Source organism: Aulonocara stuartgranti (assembly GCF_965226115.1).
Source record: "Aulonocara stuartgranti genome assembly, chromosome: 13".
Classification (NCBI taxonomy): domain Eukaryota; kingdom Metazoa; phylum Chordata; class Actinopteri; order Cichliformes; family Cichlidae; genus Aulonocara; species Aulonocara stuartgranti.
Window position 1 is genome coordinate 21,729,875 of NC_138949.1, and position 26,237 is coordinate 21,756,111.

The 26,237-nt window shown below is 38.9% G+C and overlaps 1 protein-coding gene across 3 annotated transcripts; it reads left to right on the plus strand.

Moving 5' to 3' along the window:
* insyn2ab (inhibitory synaptic factor 2Ab) lies at positions 1-24,104 on the plus strand. 3 transcript variants are annotated; one of them, XR_014280480.1, is made up of 6 exons: positions 1-109; positions 314-476; positions 6,994-8,140; positions 11,128-11,199; positions 21,022-21,471; positions 21,628-24,104. XR_014280480.1 is itself a non-coding variant. In XM_082557357.1 (5 exons), exons 3-5 carry the CDS (start codon positions 6,999-7,001, stop codon positions 21,203-21,205), a joined length of 1,398 nt encoding a protein of 465 aa, XP_082413483.1. In that variant the 5' UTR covers positions 1-109; positions 314-476; positions 6,994-6,998; the 3' UTR covers positions 21,206-24,104. The 3 variants fall into 3 exon arrangements, 1 of the variants encoding a protein (XP_082413483.1); XR_014280481.1 differs by lacking the exon at positions 11,128-11,199; XM_082557357.1 differs by having other exon boundaries at positions 21,022-24,104.
* The last annotated feature ends 2,133 nt before the right edge of the window (positions 24,105-26,237 follow it).

Below are 26,237 nucleotides of genomic sequence, written 5' to 3' on the forward strand. Positions count from 1 at the left end.
CACACATACACTCAATCACGAATGCACAGGGATTGCAGCAGCAGCAGCAGCAGCAGCAGCAGCACTGCGAGATGGAGATCTCCGCTGCGTGTGTGAGTGCCTGTTCCCGGTGAGTGCAGGGACAAGAGCAAACGAGTGTCAGTGATGCTTGAATGAGGTGTATGAGGGAGAAGAGGGGGAGAGATCGGTGTAAAAGCCAGGAGGGGGGTGTCAGTGAGGACCCGATCAGGTTTTGAGGCAATGTCTGTCTGCTTCTTTCCCTCTTCTATCCCTATAACCTGAATCTTTGCCGGATGTGCCACAACTACTCCAGCTGTCACTGCACCGGCTGCCTCTCTCTCAGCACTCCCGCAGCCTGTGAGAGCTGCTCCAGTGGCTGGACGGTACCCTGGCACCCACTGAGTACATGGATGAGCAGTGGATCTACAGGGGATCTGTGCTATCTTGTCCTTTGCACCTTTGATCTGTTTCTCAAGGTAAGAGTTACTTCTTTTTTTCTTTCTTTTTTTTTGAGTTGCACACACATTCACAGGTATTGTGATAAAAGTGGGTGATTCATTTAGTCTGCCTTTTAAAAATGTTACTAAATCAAAATGTCAAAGGCATGCACGTATTCTGATAGAAATTGGTTAAAGTCCTTGTGTTGCATGCATGTGTATATCCCTGCATGCATTAGATATGGATAAATTAGGGAGGGGGCATTTCTGCATCCAAGCATTTCAAGGTTTTATGACTAATCAGGAGAACACGTCAAAGGTTTTTCTCCACATCTGAAAATGAAGATGAATAGTGATGTAATTCGACTTTGATTAATGTACTTATCATTATGCATATCTTTGCAGCCTCTGACAGACATGCAGTATTTATCCAGTGAGGCATAGGCTGATTATCGAGATTGCTGTACTTGGGAATTGTCTGGGCTTGATAGTGAGGAATATTGATGAGCGCTCACTAATAGACTAGTGTAAAGACTATTGCATATTGTCCTGTCAGAATGATGATCATTTACGAGAAAGCACCTATTGTAAGTAATGCGAACTATGTAAGAAATTCATATGCGGCGACTGATGTCCTCCTCAAGGCTGAATTTGATGAAAGGTGGATTCAGCCTTATCATGACTAAGGACATGTGTGATCTCGGAGTCTCTTGGGGTACTGCATCACATCCAGAGCTGCACTTGTATTTGGTGTCAGCCGTAGCCGCCCCCCCTCTCTCTCTATCCCTCTATTTTCTACACGTCAGTCCTTGACTACCAGAATTCACAGGAAACGTAGATATGGCACGGCTTTAAGGCACCCCGCACAGAAGCAGCTTGTCTATTTAACCATCGTTTTCACTTGTTGTCTTGTACATGACACCTGAGTTAATCATCAGGTTTACCTGAGTAAACACGTATGCCCAAATCCCAGCCAGTTATTAATCAGTGAACTCATTAGGGAGATGTACTATAGATTTAACTGTCAAAGGGAAAGATGGACTTTGCCATTCCTTCATACAAGAAGAAGCCCACCCTGGCAGTAGAGCATGTGATTGCCAAAAAAAAAGACCTTCTTCATGTCACCCTCTTCAAACTTCCTCTTCCCAAGGATCCATTTCACAGCCCGTGCTCTCAGAGATAAAGGGATGGGAGCTTTTTTTAAAAAACGCTATTCGTCTATAACAGAAAGTGCTTCACAGTGATAAATTTTTGAAGCCAATAAAGTCATAAAGCAAACTTTTACAGGTGTAGCCTGCAGCCAGTATAGATACAGATAGCTGGACGACAGCAGGAATGAGATGGTGTGCGTGTGTGATGCTCTCAAAACGGGCTGGGATGTCTTTCAAAAACTGAGGACGAGACTATATATTCCACCAAAGCGGCCTACAATGTTGCTGGAAGAAGAGGACTATTGAGAAAGCATTACTCGAGCGTGGACCAACTAAAGGCAAAACCTGTACACAGCCTCAAGGACTATCAAAGGGAAAGACTGCGAGGTGACATCTCGCCCTTTACATTGTGCTTATTAAGGCAAAGCTGGTGCAATGTCATTCTCTTTAATTTATGCTAATAGTGAGTAAAAATTCCTCATTTAAAGTGGATGCATTGCACAGTAACGACGCACACAGTATAATACACAGTGAATGATGAGCACAGCAAAATCCCATCTTATAACAAAAACAGGGGATTTACTTTGCAGTACTCCAGTGTTTTAGAAGTCATTAGTAAAATCACAAGCCATAGCATCAAAGAGCATTCACTGTTTATGTTGCGTTCAGTAAATTCATGTTTGAAGAGTAGGAGGCTACGATAGTTACTCAACCATTAATGAGAGTGGCCAGACAGTATTCTCATATGTAAATATCCCACAGATGCACTTCAGTAATTATTGTGTTGATGCAGGCTGACAAGGATGTAAGGCGATCCGAGCAAAGCCGTCTCTTTCTCTCTGCTTTGCGTTGGGGCATAAATCATGAGTCAGCAGTATTGCAGGCCTACTATTGCACTGAAAAATGGATCCAAACACCTATCAACATTCTTCATTAACAGTCACGTTTCTACCGCATTGTGATCACGATAATCAATCATGTTAGTGTAGCTAAAGGTGAGTTTTGTTTTGAGTTTTTTTTTTCTCATACATGCAGTATTTTAGGTTGAAGAACTGAAGGGCAATTGGAACAGACAACATGGTCTGCCAGGGTACATAAGGAGATTTCAGAGGATTACTTTTGCAATTTTAGAGTCAATGCATTATTCATAATCCTTTGGATAGCTGAGGCCAAATCAGGGAAGGACCTCAGGTCATTAGCAGAGATAGCTTGCTTTGAGGAGGACGAGAAAGAAGATGACGAGGAAAAGGAGATTCTCTTTCAGCTGTTTGAATATATCCATGTGTGACAACAGTCTCTCTCTCAGCAGGGCTTTCGTCTCGCTCTCACTCTGCGTATCTGACTTCCAACAATAATAAGTCACTGAAGAGCTTTTCTAGAGTCCCTTTATGTGAATTACCATTTAACTCCTTAGCATGCCTTACATGACTGCATAAGAAATTGTATGCACTTATAAGAGACTTCCTGCAGATGTGATTACCTTTTCAGCTGTGTGAGATTGGTATTTCTGAGTGTGAAATAGCATGAGCCCATGTGAAACAGCTGTGAACAAATGCTTTTTTTTTTCCCGTAGAAATGCCTCTGACAAACATCTCGCGCTCGAATCAAAGTGCATACTAAGCTATGTTTCAGAACAAATACCAGCGTCCAATAAAATTCATCTGCTCCATACTCCAAAACAACTGTGCGTAAATTCATGACACAGCAGACCATATTGTTTTTGTGCAATGAGACTGAGCTCGTTGCCTGCTTTTATTTATTTATTTTTGCCTTTCTTTTTCCTCGTTTGGCACCGAAAGCGTCGCACTGACTAAAGTGACGCTAAGAGCTGTTGGCATGTATTGTTTTCTAGCATTGACAGGAAGCAAGATGAAACATAGTGTCCTCTAAATATATTCCATTTCACCAACAGTTAGAGCTGAGGGTTAGGTTAAAGTGGACACTCAGCAAGGTGAAGCACATGGCACAAGTCCCAAGAAATAAGCCCTCGTGCTTTGTGTTATCAGTCTCTCTCTGCTTTGGTGTTCATCTGTGTGTATGCGCCTCTTAGGATTCTGGCAAAGGCCTCTCTTTGAAAGGTGACAACAAGGCCAAAATACACTAACACTCACACACACACTCTGTCTCTCGTTCTTTCACTCACAGACAAGTGAATGAAAGTCAAGCACACACATATAGATGTTTAAGTAGATCTATATTCTATATACAAATGCCCATGTACATGCAAATAAAATACAGGAGCGACTTACATGGAAAACTCTTTCCATCGTTAGAAAGTATGTGTGCTAGTCATATTACACTGAGTTATTCAATCTTTTGTAATTACTTTTTTGGTCATTATGTCACTGTAACTCCACATGAACTGTAGTTGTAGATCAGCTGCGAATGGGAAATGAACAATAATCCAATCTACCCATGCTTTTTGTTTTACAAATTTCTTGGGAGTAGTGAAACTGACAGTAAGGAAATGTCTCTTCAGTATAAATTTCCCCACCACAACAATCACATTGATAGATTTACAATGTCGCTAAATGATAAAACATGATTACTTTCCGAGAAGCTGCAACACCATGAATAGCTGGCTTTTGTGTGGTAATAAATGATTCATTGGAGTTTATTTATCGCGTGCTGTCTTGTCATATAAAAATGATTAACCAGCTCATTCTGATGTTTCCTTTCAGCCATATCAGACATCATTTCATTTCCTTGTGCTGCTTGATATATTTCATGTTCTAGATGTGAAATGTGTTTCATCACAGATGAGTCAGAAAATGTGTCATTTTTACTTGATCATATTGGTCTTATTTGGTCTTATTTGCACAGAGATTGGCATTAAGAGTAGTATTTATTTGGTTGTTTGTTTGTTTTTTAATTCAGTTTGAGCTCCTCTGTGTGATCAAGACAGTTTACGATGTATCGCAGCATGAGGTTACGCAATTGAAAGTTAAATATCGATCTGCCTACAGTGCCGGTGCATCATTTGTGTGGTAGCAGGTAGATGAGATGCATCTTATGAATTAATGATTAATTACACTCTTTCAGTGTCACTTTACAGATACGAGATGTAAATATTTATTTTGAGGAACTGCAAAAACAAAAAACAAAAAAAACCTATGTAATATTACCAATATGCTAACACAGCCAGTTAGGAAATATGCACTTTATAGCACTCTATAGTGTGCTATAGGATCACACTTAATATAGGTGATTTTCGTTCAGAAATATGCTCAAGTAATATAATTGAATCTAAATTTGTGATAAACAGCAATCTGTAAACATTAAAATCTGAAGGTCAGTTCACACGGACGACTCACATGAAAGAGATTTCCGATACGATCGCAGAGCATCTCTAGGCTCTGACCTCGTCACTCCGCTTGGCACAGCAGCAACCAGGGAGTGACGATAATAAATTTCTCCCTACAGAGTTTAGACTCAGAGCCTGCAGGTGGATACAGGTGGAGGAGCCTAACGCTAGCTATTAATGCAGAGTTTAATATGTGTGGGCCACAGCTGCTGTGTCACCATTGCTTCTGGTATCAACCTCAGACCACAAGAGGAATATATATAAGCCCTGGGCTAAGCACCAACCACTCTGTGACCATTCCTTAACAAAACACCCCCAACTGTTGTGGGGAGAATGTTATCAAGCAACATAAAAGCAGCAGCTCACAATGACATGTTGTATGAAATGTTATATAGTGTGGATAGCGGGAGGAGTGTGTGCATGGATGTACGGTAAGCATAAGGCTGGCAACGAGTGCGGCTGAGTGCATCGGTGCAAAGCAGAGAACAGCCGTTTAGATGTAATTATGATATGAAGAACAGTAAAACAAGCTGTCATGCAAACCCATTTGTTTGTATTGGAATGCCTTCCCAATAGGAATAAAAATATGATAATTGTATTTGCAAACAAAAAAAATAAAAAGATGAGCATCTCAATGTGAGTCTCATGTTTATATTTATTTCAAATACTTTTTCAAGGAACTAGCAGCAGATTTCACTTGAAACACCCCATATAAAAGTATTTCCATTTCACTGCTACATAAATCAGTGACATATAAAAGGGGTGTCATGCATTTGTAAAGCAAAAGGCAAAAGATAAAAAAATAAGAGCAGCAATTCAAAGTTATCATTCCCAAGTGAATCTATGGCGCAGCAGTAGCAGACAGCAGCCTCGGCAATCCTATAGGCTGACGCTGATATGAAGCAAACAAAACCTAAACACATTAATGATGCTTACTTAAAATGTATTTCATAGCCTTCACATTAGCCTAACTACCAGATATTTTGGTTACTGATCTAAGTCAGTGATCTGGCATCTAAACTGCGGTAAGACATCAAGTTAACAGAAAAACTGTGCTTTTAGCTTGAGGTGTATATTTAGGCTGACAACTGATATAATGAAGAGGCAATAAACAGAGTATTGAATGATGGCAGCAGCAACAAGGAGAGCAGTGTGAACACAATTTTTATTCTAAAAAGGTCTCTTGAAGCAAATTATCAAACAGTTGGCAGGGGACCGTGCTTATGAAATGCTACTGTCATGGCTGCAAGTGTTAGCATGAGGTGTGATTAAGAAACATTAACACAACGGAACGAGAGTTTAATCGAGCTTCAGTCGTGATGGTGCAAAACTAAATGGCACGTGCAAAGTAAATGTTATTTTGTATCCTAAATGAGTTTGATTTTAGATTCTGGATCAGTTTTGGATGAGCACCGCTGGCCTGTTCGATTTTTCAACAGCACTGTTGTGTTTGGAAACATAATATTAAAAATGTTATTAAAAGAACAAAAAGTACCATTTTTGAGTCATCAGATACAGATGAAATATGATCATCTTTGTTCTTATTTTTACAGATTTCCTCCATGTTTAACACATTTATGTTGCAGATTGGTGCATCACCTGTACAGCATGGCAGCGGGTAGATGAGCTGCATCTTATGAATTAAGCACTTTGATTGTTATTTATTATGCTGAGAAATACAGACACTACAAGTGCAAACTTTACAGAAAAATTGTCAGGAAATATGTACTTTTTAACACTGTATTATAGTTCTTCTCTATATATTTGGCTGGTTCTCATTGTATTTATTTAAAGATATCAAGCCGTTTGTACATGTATTGAATCATGCATGAATCACTGGAGTCTTTTTCAAGTTGTCCTTATTAGTTACAGTTAAAATACGCTTATCTAATTTTTTCTATTATTAAAAAAATAAATAGCAAAAATAAATATTTTAATCTCAGTTTTGGGTTACTTTAATGGAGGTTTACAAGTTATATTCCAAAAAAGGAGAAAGGCATTAGGCCATCTGCCACAGTATCTTATCAAAGTCATCGCATGTGAAAAATTGTCTCCTCTAGATTAACACACACTCTCTCTTTTTCTGTTTTGGCTGTTTCAGGAAATATGGTGAGCAAAGAGGACACCAAATGCGTTGTTCTCTCAAATTCAGATGAATCGGATTCAGAAACAGTTCCCTCACACAGCATTGACGCACAGTCCGGCTCCGAATCTGGCAAACAGCAGGTGAAAAAAAGAAACAAGGCTTTACAAGTGCGTTTTAAGGATATCTGCGAAGCTCAGAAAGAGCATCGTGCCAGACGCTCCAGGTCCATTTCCTGTAAAGTTACCCACAGAAAGTACATGACAATGCCTGCCCGGCGATCTATTCCTAACGTGACCAAGAGTACTGGTGTCCAGACTTCACCAGATCTTACAAAACGGTACAAGACTTTCCCATTTGAAAGGAAAAAAGGACACACCTTTAAACATGCTGCTTTGGTGGAAGAGTACAGAGGACAAAACAATGGATTTTTGAGTGACATAAAAGCAGTAGGAGATGATGGACAACCTACTGGGGAGTCATCTAAGTACAAGGGTAAGATTGTGGGGCAGACAAAAGCACTGCTTCACCACACTGATGACAGCAGTGATACAGAGGATTTGCTTTCCAGTGCCAACTGTGTGGACGGACCCTCACATTTCTCAGAAGAGGGTCATCCTACCAGCTCTCCTTCCAAAAGTGAACCAGAATACAAGGTTTGTGGGACAAGGACCAAACACAAAGGATTACCCAAAGAAGACATGGATGCCGGCACTTCCTCAAAGCGCCAGCTAGCTGACTCAAAGTTTTCGCAGGACAAGCCAAAGGGCACAGGCCCTGTTGCATGGAACTCTTTGACACAGGTGGAGTCTTTAGGAAGCCCCTCTGTGAGCTGTAAACGGAAAAAGGATACACAGCTAAATGAGCAGCAGTCTCAGACACTTCCCCATAGTGCCAAATGTTCTTTAAAGTCGCAAGGGCAGTGTCGGACAAGGCATGTGTCAGCCTCCTCTAAACTCCAGCGAACACATGGGGGTGACGAGGGCTTTCCTCTAGGAGCCACGGGCATCGGGAGCAGCCAGCAGATAATAACCTTATCTGGAGACAAGGATATCAAAGCACAGCTGCAGGCCATGGAGAGTCTCATCAGTTCAAGCCAGGAGACCATCAAGGTCCTTCTTGGAGTTATTCAGGAGCTGGAGAAAGGTGAAGCTCAGAGAGAGGGGTGAGTAGAGTAATGTTTACAGTGAAAATGTTTGTGAAATGTTTGTGAAAGCTCCACATGAAACCTATATAGTATATCATCAAGTATATCATCCTTATACTGCCTTCTGTTTGGATGTCAGTCACTATCTGATGTGTAGCCAAGTGCACAGCCATTGAGGTTACAGTGTTCCACACATAATTTTTTGACTATCAACACTATGCCACCCAAGATCTTGGTGAATCACATTTTGCAATAGCTATCAGTGTGAATGCACATTTTCTTCAAAAATATGGATGTGACTAAGAGGTTTCTAGAACAATATATCTCTGAATATTTTAAAAGTAAAAAACGAGAGGAAAACAATATCTGGTGTGTTTTTAAGAAATGTGAACGGTGTTATTGGGAAGCATGAACTTGCACTACTCTTAGGTGTGGTAACACTTGACTTTTGGCATTAAACAGAAAGTTCAACTGTAGTTGATGGGAATGCCATTAGTCCTTCAGTCACTTTCACAGCAGCACAGTTGTAAAAACCTGTGCTCTATCACAACACAAAGCAAATTGTATTTAAGTTTCATCCACATCCATTGGTGAACAAGGCACCCTGGTGTGACTCTGAGGAGCTTGGTTTTAAAGGCCCAATTAGTACAGCCTCATAACACGTTGCCTTTCATCTTCACAAAACTGTGCCTGCTGTAGTGATTTCACTGTGCTGTGCTCCAGCATTGTGCTCGAGTGTTATTAGAGAAGTGCAGTTACGGGACACAAAACTATCATCCTTATTTTGTGTTGTTTGTGTCAGTTATGCTTCCTTGAACCAAAAAGCAACTTAAAGTTTCCCCCTTTTTTAACCAGCATATATAATGTCCAACACAATGTCTGCTCTTTATTAAACCTGTACTGTATGTCATTTGTGGTTTTAGCAAGGTGTTAGAATAATCTACTCACTTTTTATTTACTTTTCAGCAAAAGTAAAGTGTTTTTGAGAAGCGACTTCACGGTTTACTCTGGAAATAACATTATGGCAAAAAAAATTTTTTTTTTTTTTTTTTTTGGAGGGGATTTTACTTTCTCTGGGTCATCTGTTCCATGAGACAATCCCAAACATAAACCAAAAATATGCAAAAGTACAGTAGGAGCTTTGATTGATGCATTTCCCCGTGATCTGTTTCACATCTTCTTAATTTTCATGATATCACAGTTTATTCTGGATACTTTTCAATGACAGCCTATGAAGAGGAAGTCCCATCAATGCCACATGTTTCACTTCTCTTATGGTTTTCCAGACCTTAACCTCAGTGACATGTGATGCTTATTGTTAAACACTTATGAATGTGCTAAAAAAAAAAACACACAAAAAAACCCATATTAACAGTCAGAATATATAGCTCAGTATTTTTCTCTTATATTAATCTAACTGTTATAATATTTGTCTACTGGCTTCATACAGTTCCGAAAGTCACTTCCCCAGCCTTGTTCAGGAAACACTTTCATTTCTCCACACAAAGATGTGTGTAGAACACAGAATAACACTGTATATAAAAAGTGGCATTTGAAACGTGGTGGCTTGACCTAGTGAAGCTTCTGTTCGCATGTTATGCATTTCTCAGGCAGGCAGAGCAGCAGGCACGTAGGCAGGGGGGTGTAGTGAAACTAGAATGATGAGGCCAGGACATATCCCAGGACAGCTGACGTGGGCAAACAACACAGCAGTGAATCTGTGCCAACAAGCAGTCGGCTTAAAGAAAGACTTTCAAAGGTGCCGGGTTTTTTTGTTTTTTTTGGTTGTTTTTGTTTTTTCCATGAAAAATCTATGAAGATCTTTTCTGTGTCACTGTGGTTTAATACAGAATCACAACAGTGAAGCGTGAACATTAGACACTGAATACAAAAAGGGGTGTTGTGCTGAGCACATGCACTGATTGTAAATTTAGGTTAATACACTTTTATTATTAAAGCAACTCTTTTTAATGATATGGGAGTACATGAAAACCTAGGCAGCAGTGTAGCACTAGAGTAGATCTTTTTTCTGTGTAGTCAGTTACTGCCCTTGCTCACAGCTGTTCAAAGAGACTTTACTTGAGAACAGGGCAGGATGGATGAACTCAGTGACCTTGAGCTTCCATCAGCATTTTCGATCCATGAAGAAGCCCTTCTGTCTCCTCCGATGAGGTCACCTTTCATGTCACGGTGAACATTTGAGGTGCAGCTCTTCCCCGTGTCATCCATCAGGTACAAAGGGCTAGCGTGACAGCAAGCAATTACATGTGTGGCTCGAAAACAAAATATCCTATCATTCCCATCCCACGTGGTCCAACAGTCTATTCAGCGACATATTGCCAATAACAAAAAGCCCACCTGCATGCTCATCTAAACTCAAATGATGAAACAGAAACTAATGAAAGTCAGAGAACGCCACACTAACAAAAGTCATTGGATATTTAGTGTGTCCTCTTTAGCATGTGCACATTTTGTATGAGCCTTATGTGCCACCTGGCTTGCAGCTGGTGTTTGCAGAGGGCTTCCAACATAAAAACAACAGACAACACAGCCTGGGGGCAATACACCTCAGCCACAAACGGAGCAGATACAGTGCTGTTTATTGCATTTTGAAAAAGTGTGTCTGTAACAAGTTGACCTTTATGGGAAAGATGTACTGTGTGCTGTAGCACATAATGTAAAGATATCGATTTTTTTTATTACACAAGAGCTGCATTTAGTTGTTTCCTCCTATTGCCTATAGACAATTCAAAGTATGTCATGGCAAAGCAAGGTAATCCTATTATGTTAAATCAGCAAGTCTACACGCTTGATTACGTAGCCAAATCTGAGAGAACTGCAGGATTAAAATCCCCGCTGCATTTTCAACTGTTAGCAAAGAGCAACCCTGAGTGAAAACAAACCTGAGCAAATCTGTGTGATAGCCGATGCCCACAGGTGTTGAAATATGAAGGCGAAGCCTGTCACTGGAGCTCACGTATATCTTTCCATCTCTCCCTTCACAGGCTCTCCTACCGAACAGGACAAGACACAGCAAATTGTGACACTTGTCGAAACAGCGCCTGCATCATTTACAGGTGGGCTTCTTGCACTGTCTGTACAACGCATTGAATCAATTTGAAAGGGGTCCTTACGAGACTCATCTGGCGCAGTCATGCATTAGTGTCCAGAAAATGCAAAATCAAATATACTGTATGCACAACATTGCATCTAGAGTGGTTTGACTGAGGCAGAAAATCTGAAGAGTACTGAAAATGTTAAAGTCAAATCTTTTAGGTGTGACATTAAATGGAATTCAGAAGAGAGGAATCATAAAATACACATCAAGGTCACGGAAGAAGTACAGATGTAATACCGCTGACAGTGCTGTGTATTGGGTGTTGCTTTGTTTTACAATACAGTGGATGATGGCTCCAATATTATTTGCAGAGATTTCTGGGAAATATACGAGTTGGTATGACAGAATGAGTAACAATACACAACAGTGGGAAATGAGTTGTATATAAAGTAGGAAATACTGTGATCCCATCACAGAGTATGTGAGGAGCTCAAATAAAACATACTTGGAAACTCCGAATGCTTTCTTCCGAGTCCAAAGTGTATGTATTCTCATACGTTCTAAGTGTAAAATAAATGTCTCAGAAGCATGAGGAAAATCCACTCGTGTCATTTGTCACTTCTATCTAAAAGTGTCTACTGCTACAACTCGCTGTTACCTTGTTCTCCAAAATTGTGAAACATGAAAGTGTTTGGAAAATGCTCTTATCCCCAGAAAACACACTGACCTCTGAGACCTCCCAGTTTTTTTCATATAGGCATGAGTCAAAGAAGCTTAAAAAACAAACAAACGAAAAAAAACACCATCACATTTTTTGCAGATTTCAACTTTACCTTTTTTTAAAAATATATATATATATATAAAAGTTTGTTGCCATATGGAAATGTTCCTTCCCACTTCTGCTTCATACTTCCCCTTTTGGACAATAGACTCTATACATAAGATAATGTTGGTAGCCCATTTATACTCCACTGATCTTCTGAATTATTTTGAATATGTTCCTGATATTTACAACACCAGGAATATTTGAAAGTGATTTGGACAAAGAATTAACACTGCCTTGGACCGGATTTTCTCTTTGTGTAACATTTCCTGCAAAATCATACCAACTCTGCTTATTTGAAGAGTGCATTGTGTCAAGTTGGCCCGGACTGTGGTGACAGGACCTAAAAACAGGAACTTAGTTACATGTAGGCTACTAGAGGAAGAAAAATAACAAACAACAACAAAAAGGCCCTTTAAAAAAACACATTAGTTCTGGACTGGCATTCAACAGTGTCACATTCACATCACCAGTTTGCATATGCTTAACATTTGATAAAAACACAAGATATTGCTTGTGCAATTGCAGATTTATATTTCATTCAAATTATCATATCTAACATTTTGCAAAAGTCCAGAGTCACCCCTCATATCTATACAGTGGTCTTGAACAACACTTCTCCAGCCTTTCTAAAGAGGTTTTGAAGTTTTTCTTTGCTTTTTCGTTCATTTTCAGTCTATTTCTTGTACTTAAGAAGAATATATTTTTGCCTGACCTGTGAATCATTCAAACATAAAAAAGGCACCTAACTCTAGGGACATACCAGTGTTGTGTCTACACATAACAGACAACCCTATTTTACATTTTTATCTTTAGGCACTTTATTGGTAGCGGCCTGTCACAAAAACGCACAGCTTGCTCCCATATCTTAAGTTTAATGTATAAAAAATGTCAAAAGACACAGTTTGACAGGCATAAAAGGGAAACAGCGATAAAAGGCTGGGGAGCGCCAAATTACACAAGGTCTTACGACAGGTCTTACAGAAGTATAAAAATTATGAACACAAAAAAGTTCTGTCAGAAATTTCACCCCCCACGCAACAGCATCTGGAAAACACCTGATTGGCATCGATTTCAGTTTTCACCAAGACAAGGATCCTAAACACCCTGCCAATACAATTAAAGCATACCTGGGTAGAAAAACACATACTGGTACAGTATCAGTCATGGACTGGCTTCAACTTTATTGAAGCAGTAAGAGTATCTTGATAGAGAACAGAATAAAATGTCATTCAAATCCAAAAGAACTTCAAGAAGAAAATTGAGTTCAACCCCATTTCTCAGCAGATTATTAGACTTCAATTTCATTCGCACGTATGGTAAATTGATAGGTGTCAGCAGTTAGAATTTTAAGGCTATCTTTATTACATCTGACCTGAAGGGAGCCTTCAGTCTCATTTATTGATCCTGGAAGGGATTGTGCATGCCAGGCTAAGTTTTTGCAGTTTTTAAACAGATGGTCTTCAGGGAAGGACACACACTACTCATCCATGCATTTGTATAGCACCTAAAGAAATCAAATTAAGCAAGACCCAACTGGCTGGTAAGAGAAGAACTGTTGTCTTCCCCCAAACACTTCACTGCCCTCTTCCTCTTTCCACTCAAATTCAGACCCCTCTCTTAGTCTAAAGCACTTCACTGAGCTAGAAAATGGAAGAGGAAAAAAGAACTGAGTCATATTTCTTCAAAGAGAGGAGTAAACAACCTCAGAAAAAAAATCAGTAAATATGAGAAACCCTGGAAAGTGTGGATCATTTTGTAATTTAAAAACAGTTTTATTAGGCTAATAAGTAGGAAGATTTTGTCTCATACTGATCTAGTAGAAATACAGGCAGCTGATTGTCTTGTAAACCCCGCCAAGCCCTGGAGCTCTCTCTTGCTTCATGTTTTCTTTCTATGATTCTCCTTCTTTGGGAAGGCTCTTCTTAGTTATTCTAGGAAATACTTTCCGGAAATCTGCAGAAAATCTAGGTGCCAAGGAAAACACAAGTGCTATCCTCCTATTGTTTCGGTTTTTAAATTAAGCTTGAATTTTGTGTGCTGCGGCTGACAGGATTACATAGAATGAATAAGGCTTGTATTACTCTATAGCCACTACACTATGCAGTCATTATTTAGTTCAAGTAAAATGAAAAACCAGTTTACTGTCAGATTAAATTAGTTAGTTATTGGTGATCTTTAATAACAATTTAAATTTCTGAAGTTTATATCTCCTTTTATCACTAAATGAATGCCAAAGTCACTATTTCCCTCAAACGATGTTTGTATTTGTTCTTTGTGTTTTAGCACTTTGCAATACTGGCATATTCACAATACTAGCAATACTAACATTGCTGACAAAGTAACATATAATCAAATAATATAAGTAATATATACCTTCACCCTCCAGTTACAGTTCCATAATCTTTAAATTTTAGTGAGACAACTTATATTTAAAATTAAGTAGCGAAAACAGAGTTTGGCATCTAAGCTCATCTCTATCTCTCCCTCTATTCAGACACATTCAGACTAGGGAGTTATAAGCAAACATCCCCTGGAGCCTACAGATAGATATTCGGGTGGTGGAGGGGTTGAAATAGCAGATGGTGGGATAGGTTGAGGCATATAAGTCTGTGCGAAGAGAAATGAAGCTGAAGTTGTCTAAGCTAGTCCATAGACTTCACCCCATAAATCCTACATGGAACGTACGGGAAAAACAATAAATGCTAAATAATTGAACATCCTCTGGTTTTAAGAGGTTTACAGAGAGTAGTATAGATCTGTCATTTCTATTATTCTATTAATAGATCATTACTACAAGTCTATAAATGTAAAGATGTATATGAATTTTCCAATATTATGATGAAGAACGCATCATGGACTCATTCAAGATGTGAACTGAGACAAAGACAGATTTGTAAACATATATCATCTTTTGTTCATCCTTCTAGGTACATACACTAACCAGACACTTTATTAGTTACACTTCTAGTAACAGGTTTGACCTGCTTTTGCTTTCAGAGCTCCCTTTATTCTTTTGGGATAGATTCAACAATTTGCTAAAAACACAGTCAGAGATTTTGGCCCATGTTGACATGAAAGCATCACACAGATGCTGCAGATATGTCAGCTGCACATGCATGAAGTGAATCTCCTGTTCAACCGCATCCCAAATGTGTTCTTTTGGACAAAGATGTGATGTCTGTGGAGGCCATCACAGTGAACTCATCGTCATGTTCAAGAAATCAGTTTCAGATGATATGAGCTTTTTGATAGGATGAGTTATCCTCCTGGAAGCAGCCATCAGAAGATGATATACTGTTGTCATAAAGGGATGGACATGGTCAGCGAGGCAGGCAGTGGCATTTAAACGATGCTTGCAGGTAATAAGTGGCCCAAAGTGTGCCAAGAAAATATAAAAAAAAAACGATTACACCAAAAGCGCAAGTCTAAAAAAATAGATATTAGGCAGGGTTGATCCCTGTTTTCATGTTGTTTATGCAAGACTCTGATCACATCATCCAAATGTCAGAGCAGAAATCAAGACTCATCAGACTAGGAAATGTTTTTTTATCCCTCTTACCAAGTTTAGGTGATCTTGTGAAATTGTAGCCTCAGTTTCTTCTTTTACACTGACCGAAATGGCACCACTATGGTCTGCTGCTATTGTACCCTATCAAAGTTCAATGTGACAAATTCAGTGATGCATTCAGAGGTGTTTTGCTGAAAACTTGGAACAAGCTGTTACTGTTGCCTTCCTATCAGCTTAAATTATTAGGGTTTCTCACTAGACAAACTAGTTTTTCTTTTTTAGACCATTCTCTGTAAACATCGAAGATGAAATGTCCCAGTAGATTAGCAGTTTCTCAAATACCCAGACCAGCCATTCAGGTACCAAGAACTGTGGCATGTTCAAAGTCACGTAAATCACCTTTCTTCCTGATTCTGATGCTCGGTTTGAATTTAAGCAGGCTGTCTTGATCGTGTCTACTTGCCTAATTGCATTGAGTTGCTGCCAAGTGAGGGCTTGTTATTATGATTATTATTCTGGCTTCACTTTTTATCATTAGCACCCAGCTGAACAGATGTGAGTGTATGTATGGTATTACAGGTGATCTCTTGCGGTAAAGCCTTTATACTGCAGTTTGTATGTCGATTTGTTTCTTTATCGACTAGACAGGCCTTTTCATTCATTTTAACTACAGACTAGTCTCCCAGGCTAGTCCAGGAATCTTCAAGCTGCGCAGTGGAGGGATCTCCTGTGACTGACACATAAAGACACATGGTCAGGCAGTGATTTAGGAAGAACTTGATTTGCTTTTGCATTGCATTTTAATTGGCAGAGCAGCAGCATTTTAAATATCGCTTGATCATGCTCATTTAATTGTGGGAAGCTAAAATCGTGATCAAGATTAAAATTTGGTCCATTATGCAGCCCGAGTATCTAAGTGTGAAGCAGGAAGGCCTCTGCATAGAAGAGCAATTTGAACTGTAGAGCATAATTTCTCTTTTTTAGTTCACTGATGGTATCTCGATAAGACAAAGTTGTGGCATTTCTATATGTCAGCGAAGCAACTTGGCTTAATTAACAAACTCTAAGAAAAATTAAATGGCAAAAACATTGTCTTCAGCCTATTGTCAGTAAACCAAAGCAAGCAGTATATGGTAATAAAGCTGCAATGATGATGCACTCTGCAGAGTGACGGTAAAACGGAAGATTATCATTTCATCTGTGCACTATATCATTACATTTAGTTTGTTTGTTGTTGTTTTTTGGTTAATCTAACTTGGTTAGTTCTGGTGCAGAACTATAGTTTGAAGGCAGGTATTGGGGAACTATGTCATTCTGCAATAGTATTTATTGTTAACCAGGAAAGCTCAAATTTTCAAAGACAGTATTGTTTTCTTTATCCCTTTATTCTTTACCTTCAAGTGTATTTTGCCTTGTCTCCTCAAACTACCTCATTATTCAAACGGCTGAATGATCCCATCACAGCATCCCTGTTTTTTAATCTGCTGAGTTAATCTGCTGCTAAAACAACTGCAATCACGATGCCGGACAAACTACTCTATGTGACACTTTGATAAGAAAGGCTTGGGTACAGTGAGGAAAATTAAAACCAGGCAAGAACAGCAAGTTGGGACCAATTACCCCTCAAATTTAGACAACTAGTAACTGTGTGCTGGAAGTGAAACCTGGATTATCAGCCGCTGAAATGCTTGAGCTCAGAGTGCTCCAGCATATCCAACGCATCCAATAAATTCAACCACTCTAGTGGATGCTGAGATGAGGTAGTCAATCTGTGCATCTTATCTAGGCTTCAGCTCTCGCTCTCCCACTCTTTGTATAATGCCGCATCTTACTTATCACTGCAACAAAGATGGCATATGTATGTATGTATGTATGTATGTATGTGTATATATATATATATATATATATATATATATATATATATATATATATATATATATGGCAAGTAAAGGCAAGTAAAGAAACGCTAGAGAGGCTATGTCTATAGACAAAACAATTACAGGGTTGTCTCTTTATTAAAATCAAACTACCATAATGTAGTACATTTCTTTGTAAGTGAGCAAACTTACAAATTAGGGCAGGATATCAACTAATTATTTCTTTCTGTGTGTGTATATCTATACGTGTGTGTTTGTCTGTTTTATAGCAATCGCACCGTTGGAAATTTGGAAAGCAGCATGTTTTGAACAGGTCCAAAATGGAGGACACTATGATAGCTTATTAGCTGTGTGGTATCGTAGCTTGGGCAGTACAGTGTTGCAGTGGTTAGCATGTTCCCTTATAGCAAGAAGGGCTTCAGTTTGAATCCACCAATCAGCTGGGGCCTGTGGACTTCCCTGTGTCTCTGTTCTCTTTGGGTATTCCGGCTTCCTCCCACAACTTTAGCAGCCTGTGAACGTGAGTGTGAATGGCTGTTAGCTCTGCACTACAGTAGCGACCTGTTTAGGGTGTACCCCGCCTTTCACTGGGATAGGTTCCAGCATTCCTGTGACCTTGAATTGGATAGAGGGAAGAAGATGAATGGATACCTAGCTACTAGCAGTTAGCAGGTTTGCTAGCTCAGATAGCCTTTTGTTGTCCTCTTTATTAACTCTTCATTCAAGGAAATACCACAGAGAATCAAAAACATGAAGCCTTTACACAACAAAAATAACTCAACTCAGAGATGCAGACAGCTTCAACGCTTTATATTTTCTTGCTATACTTACCTGCGTGTGTTCAAAGAGGATTTACAAGAGCATCAGTTGCAAATTATATGAGGCCTACCACTGAGTCAACCTAGACTACAGCAGGAAGCCCATATCAGAAAAAACATGCTCAGATCAAAGCATTAACAGCTTCTATTCCTGCCACCGCTGTGTTGACTAAGACCCAGCATTTGAAACAAAAGTATATAATGTAGTGTTTCCAATTTGGAACTAACAATGACTTTGAAGAACAGTTAAGTTCAGGAAAAAGCAACTGCAGTTCAATATGATGAGACGCAAGGAGCTAATTAGCACTTGTGTCCCATGCTGAGATAGCGGAGCTGTGGTTGTTTTGTTGAACAATTGTCAAGATTGCCTGTTCTATGCTCATTAATTAGATTGTTTTTTTTTATTTTTCCATGCATCTTTGAAGCAGAAAACAGTGTAGCACAACAGCAGAGGCTTTTATTTCCGATATACATGACAGGGAGAGACTTTCTACATGTCATTTACTGTAGTAAACCTGTGGGAAGTTAGTTTCTGCTTCAACTGTTGCCTGTCAGCAGAGGAAATGACTGTCATTCTCTGGTGATTTATCTATGATGCCCCATCATGCAGTTCTGAGGATGTTACACTGCTGGGCCTGAACCGCTCATTTTGTCAAGTGGAGAGTTTGAACTGTGAATGGCCGAAGGGGAAATCATAGGAGGGGAAATGACTTTACATTGAAAGGTGCCAGCAGCAGAAAGAACAGAGAATAGAAGCAAGCAGGTGTACACTGCTGAATGAATAGACTGTGCTATGCTAAAAAGACATCTCACGGCTGCAGTATCCCTCCCAGGAGCAACAATCATTGAATGGTGCTCAGCACACCACGACCGCAGACAAACAAACTGCTCGCCACTGATCAGAGCAACAGCTACTCACACTGCATAGCTAAAGAGATGATTAATCTGCTTTGGTGAATGCCCTAGAAAAGCTTCCCTGTCTCCAGCCGCTTCAATCTGTTGTGTACAGAGATGATCTTAGATATAGGGCTTTTTGTTTGCTGAAGCACCTGCTCCCCAGTGCCATCCGCATCGTACGGCGCTGCCTCTGGCTTCCCATAGAGGCATTTGTCCACAGCGTGCAGTAATTGTAGTGATCTGCCAAGTGATTAATTGTTTAATAATTTCTGAGGCGATTCTGTGTTTCGCTGTTCTGCTCTGCTTTCTGTCAAGTCAACATTATTTAAACAGCACTTGTAAAAGTTTTTAACATAAAACAAAAGATACAAATAGAGATAACAGAGAGGAAACGAAACAATGGATGATATAAATAAGAGATGCTCATCGCATACTGCTAGAAGCAGCAGTTTTAGAAAGATAGAGGATAGTCTTCCCTTTGTGAGGGACTCAGTATTTTGGAGACCTGCAATTGCTAGCTTTCGTTTCCAGTGGAAATAAGAAAAAGTGCAACTAAGAGAGCACATGCTTAAAAATATATTTTTGGTATTAATAATGATGTTAGATTTTAGAAACTCCTTATTGCTTGCTTTTCATTAAATTTAACATATTGATTCATTGGAAGTTCAGACCTGCCAAACTACTATCCAGACATCCATCCAGTTTCTCCCCCTGAAGGCTTTAATAGAGCACTGTTCATAACTGACACTTATCTTAAGGGTAAGGACAGTTCCCAGGATTCATTATGTCAATATGAGTAGAGCATATCCTTTAGGCAACTAATTACACTGCCCATCAAAGCGCTTACCAAATTGGGCCAGGCTTTGCACCTTACCGTCAGTTTCTCTGCATGCAGACAAGGAATGGACCTCATGTTTGACCTTGACTTGTCGGATGTCATCTCCTTTGGCAGCTCTAGTTCTCTCACCCAATAATCCTCTTTACTTTGACATGAATGAGCTTTGTAAGTCGTAGTATTCCCTGAGTCTTTTAAAAGCAGCGTGTTGAGCAATTTTAGCGATAAAAGAAAATGAGGATGAATAAAAAAAAGAAACTCCAAACCAAAAAGCAATTTAACATTCGATTACCAGGTAACGGTTGCTGCAGAGTATCACTGTCGCAGGTACAGAGATTAATTATCTTTGATTTTAACTATGATGCCTTCAGAATTTATCGCATGCCCTAAGAATAAATACATGCCCTCTACAAATCAATAGCAATGAAGTGAAAGGAGATGGCGTATAATGGTGCATTTATCTCCTGCTTGAATACATGCAGTTAATCAGGGTCTGCTTGGCCTCTCAGTGGTTTCATTTGGATGGGATTAATCCCCACATTCCTCTCAGGCCTGAGAGATTTAATCAGAGAGAGGGTTGAACTATGGTGTCGGAACGAAATCAGACGATGACCGGCCTGGGATTACACTTGCGGATGTGAAAGTCTGATGTCAGGAGCAACCCACATTCCGTCTCTTTTTTTTTATTATTCCAATATAATCTATTCATTCCAATATAATCTAAAAGCCCTTTGACTGTATGCATTAAAAAATGCAAAGATGAAGTAGAGGAACTCTATTACTCAGAGTCGTCTCAGAAATATGGATATGTGCCGCAACTAATATGTGCTGCCAGGGTGTCTGTCAGTGCATTTGAACCTCGGCCTCCCTCCCTGCCTCCATCTGGCCGTGGATTTTTATGGATTACTAACATAAAAAAATAAGTCAAAACCTGAGTCATAAATATTATAGCCACACAACTTACAGACCACTAACTTTTTAAATGGAACAGATGATTTTTTCTAGCATTACTTTAAGTGAAGAATTACAATAAATAAACTGAAATATTTCGTAATTCTACCTGATATGCTTGTGTTACAGTGTCGAGCTGGACTTTAAGCTGCAGGAGGACAAGCTACAGCCTCTGATGAAGAGACTTTGTCCCCTGGACAGCCAACAGTGCCCTGCTCTGCCTTACTCCAATGAAGTTTTCACATCTACTCCGAAACGCAAGTCGAAGACAGAATCCAAAAAGCATGCTCGATGGAAACTATGGTTCCTCTAAATAAAACCTGAAGCCTTTGGAAACGACCATTTTCTTGGGCACGTTAATACCCCTGTTATTCTCAAAATTGCTGAAGGAATATTCAGATGGGGTAATCAACACATGGGAATGGAAACCACGTGATTTAAGGTTCTGTGTTGAGATTCCACACCATGTCACCTGGGGACTTAAGACCAAAAAAATAAAAAATAAAAACATTTTAGATTCAGTCTTACCTTTTCTGGCATGTTTGCTGGACAGGATCGACACACATCTGCAAAAACTAGGTGAGCTTTGACATACATTTTTGCGCATATATTTTTAAAATCTGTGTAAAAATGGCCGTTATTCACGTACTGGCTCAATGCACCTCTCACTTTATATTGAAATCTCTTTGTTTCACCTTCCAATGAATGCAATGCACTTTGGTCTTTTCCCCTTAGAGTATATTGCTTGGCAACAAGAGGAGGAGCCATGTGGAGGGTCTTTTAATGGGTGAAGCTCTAATCTTTAAACGGACATCAGCCCCCCATCCCCCACTTCCTGAAAGCACAAACATTTGACTTTTGAGAGAAGCATGTGTAAAAGACTGAAACGCTATATGACTTTATGTCAGCGCTGTTCTTATAACCCCTACTATCCCCTCCTGTTCCTCCTTATCTGTTAGCATACTGTGTAATTTGTTTGTCTGACAGAACATCTCCTTGCCTTTGCTAATAACTCCTCCTTGTCCTTCCTCTTATTGTAACACCTTTATCTCTTTCTCTCTTTTGTAGCTTTTTATTAAGCTTATGGTGCAACTGACCATCTTTGCTTTAGTCATTCTGTCATTTTCTGTTCTTGGAGTGACACGAAATATTCAGAGTGTATACTTTGGAATATCTTCATCTTTATAGCAAAGTACTGTGAAATGAATTTTTAAAAATATGTATGTTTGGGCCGCTCCTCTTGAAGCAGGTACAATAGATAAAAAATACAGTATTCTGGGTTAGATTTTTTTAAACAGCATATATAATGTTTTGACTACTTGTATGGCAGAGTATTTTCTATGATAACACTGTTTGCTTTTTATTTTGAGTATTTCTTTATTGGCTTGTTTTGTTTAACAGTTCAGACAGAAAGTAAAAGCTATTTTGACATTTCTCTTGAGTCCAAGAGTTTGTCTTGGCTCTCAGTCACAGCAAAGATGTGAAATCTTGAAACAAATACATTTTAAGCCACTTGTCTCATGTCCAGTTAGCTACTTTAACAATCCAACTGTTGTTTTGTAACATTTATTTATCCTCATCAATTTAGTAAAATGGGAAAAAAAAAAACTTTTGAACGCCAAACACATGTCCGCCAACCCACACAAACAACTGTGCACTGAACTTGCAGCAAGAGCAGAAGGGCTATATACAGTGCTAAAGAAGTAATGGTAGCAATCTTACAGCAGAAAAGACTTGTGTCCACCAGCTTTGGTCAACTAGGGGAAAAAAACAGAAATAAAACACCGATGATGTAGCAATGACACTAAACTTGCACGCTTTTATAAAGCAGGCATTTATTAAATTTCTCTAGTCACTTCATAACAGCAGCTGTCATGTAAATAATTGAATGGAATTGTACAAGAATTGTCAGGAAGACTCACACTGGCCTCCCATTGTTAGATTACACTGTAGATTACATTATTCAGGTCAACAATCTCCATGCAAAGATCTGTACCTTGGAAAAGTGCAATTTAGTGATTATGTGCAATATTATGCATTTTTCTACTGTTTCTACATCATAATTAAAACATTTTCAAATGAAGGTGATTCAGTGTTCTCTTACTGTATGTCTTTTAAATGTTAGATGGTTACCCTAGCCCTAACCGTTCTGTGGCTTCACTCACACAGGCCTAGAGACCAGTTGGCAACCCCCTGGCAACCTCCGGTCGCTAGGAAAAATGTGTATTCCCCTAACCAGTTGGCAAGAGGCTGCCAGAGGTTTCTGAGTTAAAACCCTCATCGCCATTGCTTTGGTTCTTAGCCATGGTTGCCCACAGTTTGCTCCAAGAGGTCGACTTGTCTGTAAACACTTGCTGACTACCCACCAAATGGCAGTGAAACCTGAAAAACTGTGATGCAAACCAGATACAGAGGATTTTCACCCTCTAAGTACAAGTTGCGATTTTCTGCTAAAACCAACATGTTTCAAAAGACTCAAACTTCACTTTGAAGGTAAAGGTCTCTTCTGGTTTGGGTTCACTGTTTCACTACTGTTTAGCAAGTAGCTTCCAAGTCTTTGCTGAAAGGTCAATGTCTTCCATGCAAATAACAGGCAAACACAGTAATTTTTAGTAACCCAAGGAATTGCAGGTTTTCAATCATTTTCAGTGCTGCATGGAATATCTCATTGCAAACAATTTTACCAAGCCACTGCCAGGACCCTCCCGCAACTACAAACAAACCAGCTGACCAGTGGTTGAAGTGGGAGACAGGGGCGATTCTAGGATCAGAGCTTTGGGGGTGCTGAACACCCAAAGAGCTGCCCAGCCAGGCAAGATAAACTTTACTCGTCACGATGAGACATCTTCCCTGTGTCTGTCAGTCCCTGCATCCTTAAATGTCTCCAGTTGTCCCGAGTTCCCTCTGACTGTCTCCTTGGTGCATTTAAACCCCTGTTCCTCCCTGTCCTCATCGTCTGTTGTCTTCGTCTCCGTTATCAGTCATAATTTTACCATCTCTGAGTAAGTCTGCAAATTTATTTATTAAATCATAAGATTCTTAAATTCACCAAGTCTTTCTGTGCCTGGGTCCTCGTCACAAAACATGACATCACTGTTTTGTACATTTTAACACAATTTAATCCCCATATTTGGGAAAGAAAAGCAAAACACTATTTTAAAAGTCAGTAACAAAACCATCAAATCAGATAAAGGTTATTTAAATGCTGCAAACGAAGAATGGATTGAAATAAAAAATATATATACATATCCTAACCTTAATTACTGGGGGAAAAGGATGAATGATGATCATAGTGAGTAAGAAGTAAACCGAGTGCATTTTTTGGACAGAGACTCACTTTTAATGTGTGTGTATAATACAATACAGATATATAAAAATACACTCCAAAAATAGAGTCCTTGAAATGTACGAATGTACAAAATATTGATAAATAAAATTATAAAAATGGAGGCAACTTTGCCTGTGGTACAATCTATGAAAAAATCTTTACTGCAGATACTACTATGGCTCTGCAGATTTTTTATTTTATTTTAACCTATGTCGCCTCACCTTGAGGTTGGCAAATCTGTCTATCACTTTTTTGGTGATCAACTCTATCAAGCAATTTAACTGTTTCTGTTTTGCCTGTCAATATTCCCTGTCTGTTTTTTTACCTGGTTCTTCCTGACCTTGTACTTTCTCCTCACTTTCCCCTCTTTCCTCTCTCCCTCTTTGGACTGACAATCATACACAAATAGATTGTATTCAATTAGATGAAAAAAATTACATTAATATGAAAAAACAAATACTATTAAGATCACTAATAAAAAAAAAAGTCCTCTCTCAGTTTACTTTCAACCAAAAGGCAAATAACCAAACCACATGAACATCTAATAAAAGATATAAATATTGAAACACTGATTCAACATTATTCTTGATTGACGGATCATTTGATCTTACACTTTTACCTGAATGTTGTTCCTGGGTTTAATCTTGGCACATGCACATATGACAAAATAACCAACTTCTCTCATTCCATTTCAAACAGGACAGTGGCAACAACAGTAAGCTACTGTTTACTTTATCTATACTTTTGTTGTTAAAATGTTATGTCTCAAACAAGTACTGAATGCTTTTTATATTTTTAGTAGTGTGTCACACAAACAGTAAATATTGTCAAAAAAGTAAGAAATCTTTGGGGGTGCTTTGATTCAAAAAATGGGCTAAAATCGCCCCTGGTGGGAGAAGTCATCAACCAGTCTCTATACTCTATAGACCTAACTTTTTGACCATATAATTTGATAGAGTGACCATATAAAGCAACACTGAGGGTTTCATTAATGAAAAAGGGAGTAGAGAATGGAGGAAACACACTTATTCAACAACTACCCCCTCCACCTTGCAATTCTGTATAAGAGAGTTTGACCATCATAAGGCCTCAGCAACTATTCAGTTGAGTTAAAACAACAAGAAACAAACAAAACAATATTAGGGTTCAAATGCATACAAGCACAATTACACTTGAAAATAAAACAATCACCACACTTAGTGCCTCTCTGTTTCATAGTCTGTTTTACTTGATTATGTAAAGGATTATATAAACATAAAGTGTGCTTTGATTAGTAGGTTTAAAAGCTTTTAGTTGCCACAAACATGATGTAACAATGGTACCAGTCATTGGAAATAATTATTTCCACTAGTTTGCACTACTCTGTAAGCTTACAAGAGCATTGTGGTAAAAGTTCATATTTTTTTTACTTTCACCACTCCACACTGTGACACCTGTGAAGCCAAAACAAGCTAGGTCTTCAGGCAGACACGGAAGGTCATTGGAGGAAAAGTTGAAAATGTGTGCTGCTGGATTCCCTAACTATATGTCATTAGTTTGTTTTTGTCCTGTGACCTATGGAGAAACCCATTTCTTAGAAACAGGTTTACTTCCAAAACTGTGTGTTAATACTCAGGGAGCTTTTTGTGTGTATGTGATAGGTGTAAACATAGCTCAAGTTTGTCATGCAATTCTCCACGAGAAAATGTATTAAAAAAATTGTTGATAGTAGTATTAAAGTAAAGAGGTACAGTTTTCAAACAGAATACTTTGTTAATGTAGTGACGTATTCGTGCTAGAAATCATCCATGACACCATCAAAGAGTGAAAACCCAATAATCATTTATCTAAAAAAATAAAAGTTTACTCGAAGATTTACTAATGTCAGGGTAAGTGCTTGGAAAATTCAATACGGATGAAAAGATCTGGCTGATTTGAATGATGGTGATATTTTTTGTGATTTAGAACTACATTTAGAGTGTTGCGTATGAAAAAGTTTTAGTTATAATACATATTTTTACACTGTTCAAAAATCCTG